The sequence below is a fragment of the Chiloscyllium plagiosum genome, chromosome 35 (genome assembly GCF_004010195.1).
Source record: "Chiloscyllium plagiosum isolate BGI_BamShark_2017 chromosome 35, ASM401019v2, whole genome shotgun sequence".
Taxonomy (NCBI): Eukaryota; Metazoa; Chordata; class Chondrichthyes; order Orectolobiformes; family Hemiscylliidae; genus Chiloscyllium; species Chiloscyllium plagiosum.
In genome coordinates this window covers 3,999,231-4,011,028 of record NC_057744.1, presented here as the reverse complement: position 1 = coordinate 4,011,028, position 11,798 = coordinate 3,999,231, and the positions used below count along the sequence as shown (strand labels likewise).

Here is an 11,798-nt window from a genome sequence, read left to right as displayed (position 1 = left end):
TGAGACCACACCTGGAGTATTGTGTGCAGTTCTGGTCTCCAAATTTGAGGAAAGACATTCTGGCTATTGAGGGAGTGCAGCGTAGGTTCACGAGGTCAATTCCTGGAATGGCGGGACTATCTTACACTGAAAGACTGGAGTGACTGGGCTTGTATACCCTTGAGTTTAGAAGACTGAGAGGGGATCTGATTGGGACGTATAAGATTATTAAAGGATTGGACACCCTGGAGGCAGGAAACATGTTTCTGCTGATGGGTGAGTGCCGAACATAGCTTAAAAATACGGGGTAGACAATTTAGGACAGAGATGAGGAGAAACCTCTTCACCCAGAGAGTGGTGGCTGCGTGGAATGCTCTGCCCCAGAGGGCAGTGGAGGCCCAGTCTCTGGATTCATTGAAGAAAGAGTTGGATAGCGCTCTCAAGGATAGTGGAAGTAAGGGTTATGGAGATAAGGCAGGAACAGGATACTGATTAAGGATGATCAGCCATGATCATATTGAATGGTGGTGCAGGCTCAAAGGGCAGAATGGCCTACTCCTGCATCTATTGTGTATTGTCTATTGCTGGTTTGGAATTTGCTGCATATCACTGGTGCTGTGCGATGTTGTCTCTTCCCTTGTTCTGTACTCCCATCACCTTGCATTGTCCCTACCCCATACTCATCATCCCTCCGCGCTATTCCCACCCTGCACTGTCTGTTTCTCTGAGCTGCCATCTCCTCATTCAGTACATTTGTCCTCACCTCATGTTGTCTGATGCCTTTTGCTCTCCACCCTCTGCACGTTATCTCCCATTCCATGCTGTTAGCTGGGAAAGGCTACAGCAGATGACCAGCTATGGTTACCTGACACCTGTGCGCTCGAGCTGACTGTTCATGCCCTGACTCTGCTGCCTGTTAGAGAGGAGCCTACTGACCATTCTTGAAATGAGGTCCTTCCATTATGATCAGAAAGGCCCCCACATCCCCTGCCTTGCCACTCTCCTAACCACAGCTACTGTGTTCAGTTTTGGTCTTTTATATGTAAGGAAGGATAAATTTGCACTGGCATTTGTCCAATAGAGGTTCACTGGATTAGTTCTTGGGACGAGAGGGTTATCCTGTGAGTAAATTGGGTCCATATTCTCTGGTCTTTAAAAGATTCTAAAGAGGTTGGTAGGTTGGAGGCTCAGGGGCAGTTTCCCCCTGTCAGGCATTGAAATGGTATCAGGGAGGCAGGCAGGAACATGATGGAAATGCTGTAAATAATGCCCAATCGTCAATTAAATTCACATCACAGTTCCAACCCAAGCTCGCATCTCAAGAGCTAGTGACACAATAAAGCTAAACCAATACAAACGCAATGTTACTTTCAGGAAACCGATATTAATTACATGCCCTACCTAGCCTCCCTATTGGATGTTAAATAGTAGAACAATTCTCCCTTGCTTAATGCTCTTTGTCCATTCAATATCGCAAAATAAATATTTTCAATTTGTTATAATAGTCTATGGGAATTTGCTGTGCCCAAATTGGTAGCCATGTTTCTTGTATTACAATAGTGATGACTTCACATGTACTTCATTGGCTGTAATGTGCACTGGGACATCCTGAGATCATCAGATGTTATCCACTGACCTACCTGCCCTTTACCTTTATTCCTTTATTTAGGGAGGATTGTAATGATAACTTTTAATTTTGTTTCTTTTTTACTGACACGAAGAACCAATTGTAATATTTTAATTTTAACTTAGTTTCCCGACGTTACGACTTGTACCTAAGTTTTGTACCGGGGTACCTCTATGCCTAAGATGGCGCATGTGTGGCAACATTATACACTTTTCACTGTGCTCCTGTATTTCAGCGCACATGATAATAAACCTTAAGTCAAATTAAATTTACTTCTCTCTCTTTATTCCTGTCTCTCTTTCTTTCTCCCTCCTCCTCTCTCTCGTCTCTCTTTCATTCTTTTTCTCTTTTTTTTCTAAAAGATACAACAATGTCAGCAGCTCATCATCCATTCCAATGCCATGTTACAGGTATTTACTCTTAAGCTGACAGTAATCACTGCACTCTCAAACTATCTGACTCTGTCCATGAAATACCTCGAGTTGTTTCAATGCAATAAGCTGTCATATGCAGGTGACTATTATTATTTTTATTACTCCCCTCCTGCTGGTGGTTATCATCAATCAAATGTTCTGAACACAATATCAAATTAGATTTAAAGCTGCAACAATTATGTCGGTAGGTAGCTCACGCTTCAAGAGTAAATTAGATTAGATTAGAACATTACAGCGCAGTACAGACCCTTCGGCCCTCGATGTTGCGCTGACCTGTGGAATTTATCTGGAGCCTTTTTTTCCTACACTATTCCATTTTCATCCATATGTTTATCCAGTGACCATTTAAATGCCCTTAAAGTTGGTGAGTCTACTACTGTTGCAGGCAGGGCGTTCCATGCCCCAATACTCTCTGACTAAAGAAACTACCTCTGACATCTGTCCTATATCTATCACCCCCCAATTTAAAGCTATGTCCCATCATGCTAGCCATCGCCATCTGAAGAAAAAGACTGTCACTGTCCACCTTATCTAACCCTCTGATTATCCTATATGTCTCAATCAAGTCACCTCTCAACCTTCTTCTCTCTAATGAAAACAGCCTCAAGTCCCTCAGCCTTTCCTCGTAAGACCTTCCCTCAACACCAAGCAACATCCGAGTAAATCTCCTCTGAACCCTTTCCAAAGCTTCCACATCCTTCCTATAATGCGGTAACCAGAACTGTACACAATACTCCAAGTGTGGCCGCATCAGAGTTTTGTACAGCTGCAACATGACCTTGTGGCTCCAAAACTCAATCCCTCTACCAATTAAAGCTAACACACCATATGCCTTTTTAACAACCCTATCAACCTGGGTGGCAATTTTCAGGAATCTATGTAATCAGAAATTTCTGTGCCCATCTAGACTGCCAAGAATCTTACCATTAGCCCAGTACTCTTTACTTCTGTTGCTGCTTCCAAGGTGAATCACCTCACACTTTTCCACATTTAACTCCATTTGCCACCTATCAGCTCAGCTCTGCAGCTTGTCTATGTCCCTTTGTAACCTAGAACATCCTTTGGCACTATCCAAAACAACACCGACCTTAATGTCATCCGCAATTTTACTAACCCATCCTTCTATACCCTCATCCAGGTCTTTTATAAAAATGACAAACAGCAGTGGACCCCAAACAGATCTTTTCCGTACACCAGTAGTAACTGAACTCCAGGATGAACATTTCCCATCAACCACCACCTTCTATTTTCTTTCAGCTAACCAATATCTGATCCAAACCGCTATATCACCCTCAGTCCCATGCCTCCATATTTTGTGCAATAGCCTACCGTGGGTAACCTTATCAAATGCCTTACTGAAATCCATATACATCGGAGTTATTCTAAGAAAAATAAACAAACAGCAAAATTCACAGCTGACCTCAGAGAAAGACCTGTGTGTGCGATTTCACAGCAGTGGGGCAGCTAAATGGCTTTTTAAAGTGTAACCTTACTTGTTTTTTGTAAATCATCAATAATAAGTAGAGTGGGTTCATTTTTGGTTATTTGTTTTTATTGAGATCTGTCTCTTGATTAAACTTTAAAAACATAAAAACATAGGTTCTAAGCTAGCCTGCAGCAGTGTTTTTTAGAGCAGTAAAACTGTGTTATTTTCTGGTTCTGTAGATTGTTAAAGTATAAAGATGATCTTTAGTACAATGATGTGTTCTTCCTATTAGATATGGGAGATCAGGGAGAGGTAACATGTTACTGATGATTATATCTGCAGGAAGTGTGTTTGGTTGTGAATCCTATCGGATTGCATGGATCGGTTGGAGCGGCACTTAGAGGCAATGAGGAATTTACAGGAGCTGGGTGGTGGGATGGATGGTAGTTGCAGGGAGGGGGATAAACCAAGGATACAGTCAGGAAAATGAGTTACTTCCAGGAAAGGTAGGAGAGGGAAGCAGGTCATGCAGAGGTCTTTTGTAGCTATTTCCATCTCAAACAAGTATGCTGTTTTGGAAAATATAAGGAGTGAAAGACTCTCAGGGGAATGTGGCACTGACAGCCAGGTTTCTGGTACTGAGACTGGCTCTAATGTAACGAGGGGTATGGCAAGTTCCAAGCAATCAATTGTGACAGGGGACTGTCTAGTCAGACAGAGGAATGGTGTGACAAATGAACCAAAATCATAATTCAGCTCTCACCTTGAAATGTTCGGTGTTGTCCACGTACTCCCCATTTACCTCTAATACCCTGTCAGCATCAAAGAGCCCAGCGTACTGAGCATAGCTGCCTGGCTTCACATTCCTGATGATATGTCCCAGCTTCCCATTCTCCTCTCGCAAGTAGAAACCAAACACTTCCTTATCCTTCTTATTCAAAACACAGACTCTGGGCTTGAGTGAGATTGACAATTCTGAAGAAATAAACATACATCATTGAGCCTGTCACTTGAGAAACACTTGTTGATTTAGGTCAGGTAAAATCAACAAAACTGAACTATGCAGATGCTAGAAATCTGAAGCAGATCAAATTGAAATGTAAAATTCTCGAGGGACTTTCAGGGTAGATGCTGAGAATATGCTTTCACTGACTGAGGAATCTGGAAACAGATGTCACAATCTCAGAATAAGGGGTCTGCCATTGGCCTGAGATTATTGTGTCACGTGTAGACAGAGTGGTAAAGAATGTGTTTAGTACACATGCCTTCACTGCTCAGACAATTGAGTATAGGAGTTGGAACATCATGTTGCAGTTATACAGGGCACTGGTGAGGCCATTTTTAGAGTACTGTGTACAATTCTGGTCACCTTGCTAATAAGAAGTGTATTATTAAATTGGAGAGGATGCAGAAAAGATTTACAAGGATGTTACAGGGACTGGACACTTTGAGTTACAAGGAGAGGCTGGATAAGCTGGGACTTTTACCACTGGAGGTTGAGGACTGACCTTACATGAGGGGCCTAGAAAAGGTGAATAGCAAAGGTCTTTTCCCAAGGGTTGGGGAGTTCAAAACTAGAGGGCATAATTTTAAGGTGAGAGGAAAATGATTTAAAAGTGACCAGAGGGGCGACTTTTCCACACAGAGGGTGTTTTGTATATGTAACGGAACTACCAGAGAAAGTGGTAAATGCAATTACAGTTACAGCATGGAGAAGACATTTAGACAGGTGCATGAATAGGAAAGGTTTAGAAGGATATGGACTAAATGCAGGCAAATGGGAAACTTGGTCAGCATGGATGAGTTGGACGTAATGATCTGTTTCCATGTTGTATGACTATATTAGGAAAAATGCCTTCACTCCAATATTATAGAATTCTTTATCCTAGATTCTCAGTCATTAAGTTGTATTCAAAGCAGTTTATTTTTAATTTTCTTTATTTTTGGATTAAGTATCAAAATGGAAAAGAGTCTGCTTTAAACCAAGGATAAAGTTAAACATCACACAACACCAGGTTATAGTCCAACATTAAACCAAGGAAGCTGTGGAAGGAGATGGTGTGGTTTTCAAACATTGTGAGTTGTATTTGCACAGTCGTTAAGTTCAAGCAGTGGTGAATAATTTCTGGATTAATTTGGACTGTGAGTACATGTACGGGGCAAGTTTTGCTCAGAGAAAGCCTATTGATTAGTTTATCAAACACGACCAGTTGTAAGGGTCAGGAGTCATTAGTATGACAACTGTCTAATAGACTCGGGAGCAGACAGACTGTCTTTATATAAATAATAAAGTGATGGTAATCCTGCAGACTCTAATAAGACATCATCCTCTCTCTCTCTCCGTGCAGTGACATAACAAAGAAATGGAAGATAGTTAACGCCCCTCATTCACCATGTGCTTTTAAGTTGCTGCCTCTAACCAGTGACTGAGAGATTGAACTGTGTCTTCAGCAAATAACTGAGGGGACTTGGAATGAGGAGGATTGAAGATTAGAAGGACACGGAATTGGTGTCAATGATCTGTGTTACCTTTTTTTTTAAAGCTACACCCCTATTATGTATGTATTTTGTTTGTTTATCTGTGTCTGTCTGCATGTGAATGTAGAGGCTTAAGAAGGGGTAGAGTTTACTTTAGATTTATAAACAGATTATTCATATATAGGGGGCCAGAACTGATTTAACTGTAATGAATAGTAGTTTCTTATTAAGTATATAAACCTGGTCAGTGTTTCCTGTTAACCTAAGCTCATCAGCCAGGAAAATTGGGTGTTTTGATCAAATTGTTAACCTTAATCCTGATTCTGGGTGTACTGGGACTTGAGTATCAGCATGCATTTCCAAGTGGATCATGACGAAGTGTATTCAAGACTGAAGTTAATATTGTTTTTGAAACTCAGAGGATTAAGGGACATGGAGACATTGTGGGCGTTAGGAGGAGTGGAGAAGATTGACCATGAACGTACTGAATGGTGGAGCAGGCTCAAAATGGCCATACAGCCCACTCCAGCTCCTGTTTCTGATTGTCTTATCAAGTGGGTTAGAATCCAAATTGGATGGCTTTCTGGGATTCCCTCAAATTTCCAATGAAAACTGTAAACAAATGCCCTGGCATTCTTACACAGTTATTCTGCATTAAAGTGAGTTTACTGCACAGAAATAGGCCATTCAGCCTGACCAGTAAAAACTGATGTTAATGCTCCTAAACAGCTCTGTCCCAACTGTCTACACTTAATTACATTACCTTTACCATTACCATAAATGACAATAAGCAAAGACAACACATCATATGGCTCTGATTCACCATGGAAATGTTAAGCTTTGATCAGATCCTCCAGAAGAGAAATTAGAATTTTTTTTGTATTTGCTTTTGGATCCAGTAGCTTCTGCCTTAGTAACAGAAATTAATCTTATCACCCAGGACATTGTTCCATTGCTTTGGGGACCAGTTAGTGATACACTCCACTTTGACAACAATAAAGGTTAATATTTAGCCCACACCTGCCATTTACAACACCTCGTAAAAACGTTTTCAATAAAATGCATTAAGTTTAATTTACCCACGTCGTCACAAATGACCAAGGCAGGATTATCGATCCCTTCCTTTGGATTAAAAGTAAATTTCCTGAAAAATAATCAGAAGATTTTAAAAAATGTATATTGATAGTATTAGATGACTCAAGCTTATAGCACAGATGAGTCTATTCAGCCCATCATAGAGCCATCCCAAGAGCCCTTCTTCCCCACTCTTTTGTAAAACTTTCCTTTTTCGGCATTTATTCAATTCCCTTTTAAAAAAGGCACAACATGTGTGCTTCCACCTCCAGACAGTGTATTTCAGATCACAACAATCACCGTGTGGAATAAATCCTTCTCACTTTTCCTCTAGTTCTTTTGTTAATTTCCTTAAACCTGCACCTTCAGGGTTGTGACCCTTCTATCATTGGAAACACTTTCTCCTTAATTACGCTATTTAAAATCTATCATCGTTTTGACCTTCTGACGAAGGAAGAGATAAATCAGATCGAGGAATAATCTGCAACTGAGTTGCACGAGGTTAATGGATATCAGGTGAAATAACTCTACAGAGGCCAATATCCCGTCACCAAGTCACCCTTTATTTACACATGCCTAGTACTTGACACTGGTCTGACTTCCTCAGAGCCAATTCTCAGCGAGAACAGAGCCGCTGACACTCCTGTTTATACCTGGCAGCCAGAACTCCCTGCTTGGACTAGATTAACAGCCCCAAGCAGAAGTCTTATGTAGAATTATAGAATCCCTACGGTGTGGAAATATTGCATATTCCAATGGTCCATCTGACTGATCTCATTACAATCACTTCACCAGGGACAAGCATTGTGGGTTACACATGATTAGCTGATCAATACAAGCTGCCAGAGGCTTCACAGTGGAAATGCATCATCTTAAAATACTTCCTACTGTGTTTCGCTAATAGATGGGGTGGAGAGAAGAGCAACGACTCACAAACAGGATCAGAATGAAGTAGGACATATGGACTCAGGGTGCAGTGGGATTGATAGGTTCCCAACGTAGGAGCCTCAAAGCAACAGTGATCGCATATGAGAGAATCTTATGTTCAGTATGTTACTTGCGTTTTTAACTTAAATAAAAGCACAGACTGTGTGTTCCTGATGCATAAAGATTGCCACTGCGAGCCTGCACTTATGCAGATGTCCCCATGACTTCAGTCAGCTGCAACAGGGTGTGTATTTCCAGCATGCATCTGGAATGTCGCAACGTGTGATGATGTCATCTCCCATGCACAACGATGAACAGCCCTCTGCCCAGCACAAGACAATGCACAGATGGCTGATACTATGCGGGATAGTAAGCAGCACATGTTGGATTATTCATGCACCTCCTGAACATGTTCCACTCATTCGGATTTCGAGCTTGTTCTAAAAGCTCGATCCACAGAGGTGTTTACAATAAGAATAGTGTACTCTAATCGCCAGTCACTTTGATTAATGTATAACCTCTGCTGAAAGATGTGAAAGTATCAGGCAGTCCAGACCTTTCCACAGAGCTCAGGTATACACGGAAAACTAACCCAAAGATATCCTGCAAAAGGCCGAGCCTTGCCTGTGAATATATGGAGAAGGCCAACTTTGAGACTGCAATTGACAGAGGGCTGGAGCACTATGTTTCTGTGTATGTACATTGACATTAAACACAGCCATAAAAATGACTCTGAGGGTATGAAGGCAGAGTTGGCAAAGGTGAACTGAGAGACAAGGATAAAAGGTTGGTCAGGAGTGTTGCAAGGGCAAACATTTAAGGAAATATTTAACAACTTTCAGCAAAGTTGAAAGAAAGACCCGTTGGAAACAATACATTATTTGTGACTAAATAAGGAAGCTAAGAATCAAAGTAATTGAAATACACACTGTGCATGTCTGCAAAGATTACTGGCGGGTTAGAGGATTGGACAGACTATAAGAACCAGCAAAGAATTACTAAAGAATTAACAAAGAAGTGAAAAGCAGAGTACGAGAGAAGGCTTGCTAGTAATATAAAAACAGATAATAAGAGTTTCTGCAAACATTTTAAAGGAAAGCATAACTATAGCTCTTGTTGATTCTCTAGGGGGTATATTTGGACAATTGATAATGTAAATAATGAAATGTTGGGAGATTTGAACAGATACTTCGGGCTGAACTTTACCTAAAATCAACTAAATGTCAATTTCAGGGAGTTTCTTGGAGGGGTTTGCTTTGTGTGCTCTAGTACGTTTTTCATGCAATTCTCCACTGCTCACCTTATTACAGATGAACCATGTCCCGATGGCACCATCACTGTGTTACAATCTTGTGTTTGCCAGTGGTGGAAATACTCACCACTGCTGAGACCCTGTGGAATGTTTGCCCTTGTTTCATAATCAGTTGTGCACCAGGTCAATCCTTGCCAAACAGGAATAGTGCTTTATAATGGGAGGGAAATGAAAAATATGAAGATTCTGAGGACACATAAGTGGCATGGGTGGCACTTGATTGGAAATAGAAGCTCACATTGTAAATGTACTGTCAGTTTATATCATCACTGTCGGAATAACTGACAGTAACTACAGCTACTAGGACAAAGCGACACAGGATTCCCACCCTTCATGTCATGTTTGAAATTTCTCTAAGGGAGTGCTGTTACTTTCTCACTAACACCAGTGGAATATAATCTCTTGTCTTTGTTCAAGACTGACCATGGTCCACCCTCCTCATTGACTTGGAAGAACCAATGAGTAACCAAATCCCTGACTGATCACTGTGCAGCTCCTAACTGATATCCCACTAGTTCCTTGTCTGCTTTCATGGGCCTGCAGCATTGACTATGGCCCGCCCTCCTGGACTGAGATGATATATAACCCCCAACCATATCTGGGCAAGCACCCAACTGGCCTCATCCAAATTCCTGGAATGATATTGGATAATGCTCTTGACTGACTGTGGCACCCCCTGATTTGAATAAGAACTAGTCCCCTCAGACTTTCAGACATGGCCATTGAGCCCAAGTAGCTGCACTGTGTTTACCGCATTAGCTGGTGGGAACTTGATGGAACACGGTCCCATACAGCAACATTCCTCCTGCTTTGACTGATCACTGCCTTGACCGTAACCAGCTGTCTTCCTCTGAGTCTCCAATGAAAGACGAGGAAAGACAGATGTCACATTGAGGCTGTAAGTTCTGAATGATGCAGCAACCTGCAGCAGGGCAAGGCAGAGATGCTGTGAGCAACACAGTTGGATCAAAGCAAATGGGTGCTAAGAGAGGAGGTGAGGAGCCCTGAGATGCAGCCTTTTCCACTCTGGGAGATGGGTGCCAGGTGCCGGGCAGCAGCATGACACTGTAAGGTGTCAGTACACTCCACAGTGCAGTATTGCAATGGAGGCTTATCTTCAAAATGAGTCAGAGATGCGCTGTGATGATGTAGTAAGGCTGGGATACAGCCGATGCCAGTCTCCATGGGTGGGGGTGGGGAGGAATGGTGTTCTGAATGTGCCCAGAGGTACTGAGTACTACATGCCATAAAGAGGCCTGTAAGCGGCAAGTGAAGCTGCCAGCTACGCACTCGGACTTTTATGTCAGGACCAGTCACCATCCACTTCCTCTCTGCCACCTGGAAGAACAGGAAGTTGCATCTAAACAAGATGAGAATAGGTAATAATGAAACGTAAATGCACGAGAATAAGTACCTCACCGCCCACTGCTGAAATTCTTATCGCACGGTCTGGGTGCAAAATCAAAACCTTCTTCTCGATGTCGCAAATCTAATTATTCTGATCCCGCCATATTTTCCCAACTGATGCACTATTACCTACGTTGTTCAAGAGTTGGCACAATTCAGCTCTTTGTGTTTATCGTTATTGTGGAAAATTTCTAAAAGGTCATTGAAAATAACAAAGTGACAGGAAGGGATGTACCTGAATGCTTGATGGGCTGACTGGCCTATTCCTAAGTTACTATGAGCTTAAAATATTCACTGTCTCCAGGGAAAAGGGGTGACTGGAGAACTGCTGCACATGAAGTCTTCAGGGTCCTTTCCCAGTTTGTTCTCTTATTCTTTCCATTGCCAACAGCACCCTCCCCCTCACCCCCACTGCCCCACACCTTTCATTTGTGTGAAACCGACCACATTTCTAAATTTTCCCAGTTTGGGTGTAAAGTCTTATCCATCAGTTCCAGTTTCCACAAGGTTCTTTGAGCGATAGTATCAGCCTCCTGTTGCCCTCACATTTACTGACTCCATTTGATTCACGTGAAGTTTGAGATGGACCTTCACCCTGGCCCTGTTTTGTCCCAAGATTAAAATCAATTCCCTTACTTTGCAACACCTGCCTCATCTCCAGTGGAGCCCCACCATCACGTTTAACGGCAGGTTTGCATTTTCCTGTGCAGTTGGCCAAGAGGATGATGTGTTTACACAGTCAATTTACAGTCAACCAAGCAAACAATTAATGATATTCAATTAGATTTCGGCTCAGATCCGATTGTGTTGTTAACAGGATGGGAGATAATGAGGGAGGGCAGGTCACCAATGAACAGATGGAAATGTTATCATAGTTCAATCAGCCCTCTGAGGTCAACTCAAACCATTTCCAATGAGAAGGCGATGAACATCACGTTTACTTGCTTAGCAAGCCAACAACAACTTGCAGCTGAAAATGTGTTGCTGGAAAAGCGCAGCAGGTCAGGCAGCATCCAAGGAACAGGAGAATCGACGTTTCGGGCATAAGCCCTTCTTCAGGAATGAGGAAAGTGTGTCCAGCAGGCTAAGATAAAAGGTAGGGAGGAGAGACTTGGGGGAGGGGCTTTGGAAATG

The 11,798-nt window shown here is 42.2% G+C and overlaps 1 protein-coding gene across 5 annotated transcripts in view; it reads right to left on the bottom strand.

The window, feature by feature from the left end:
• LOC122540588 (Na(+)/H(+) exchange regulatory cofactor NHE-RF3-like) overlaps window positions 1-11,798 on the bottom strand; it is a 48,411-nt gene that overhangs the window by 20,690 nt on the left and 15,923 nt on the right. For 3 of the 5 annotated variants that reach the window (XM_043676495.1, XM_043676493.1, XM_043676490.1), the window contains exons 3-5: window positions 9,246-9,407; window positions 7,024-7,088; window positions 4,230-4,441 (exon numbers count right to left, since the gene is read on the bottom strand). In XM_043676495.1, coding sequence (XP_043532430.1) covers window positions 4,230-4,441; window positions 7,024-7,088; window positions 9,246-9,407 — 439 coding nt within the window. The remainder of the gene's footprint in view (window positions 1-4,229; window positions 4,442-7,023; window positions 7,089-9,245; window positions 9,408-11,798) is intronic. The other 2 variants (XM_043676491.1, XM_043676492.1) reach the window with 1 other exon arrangement.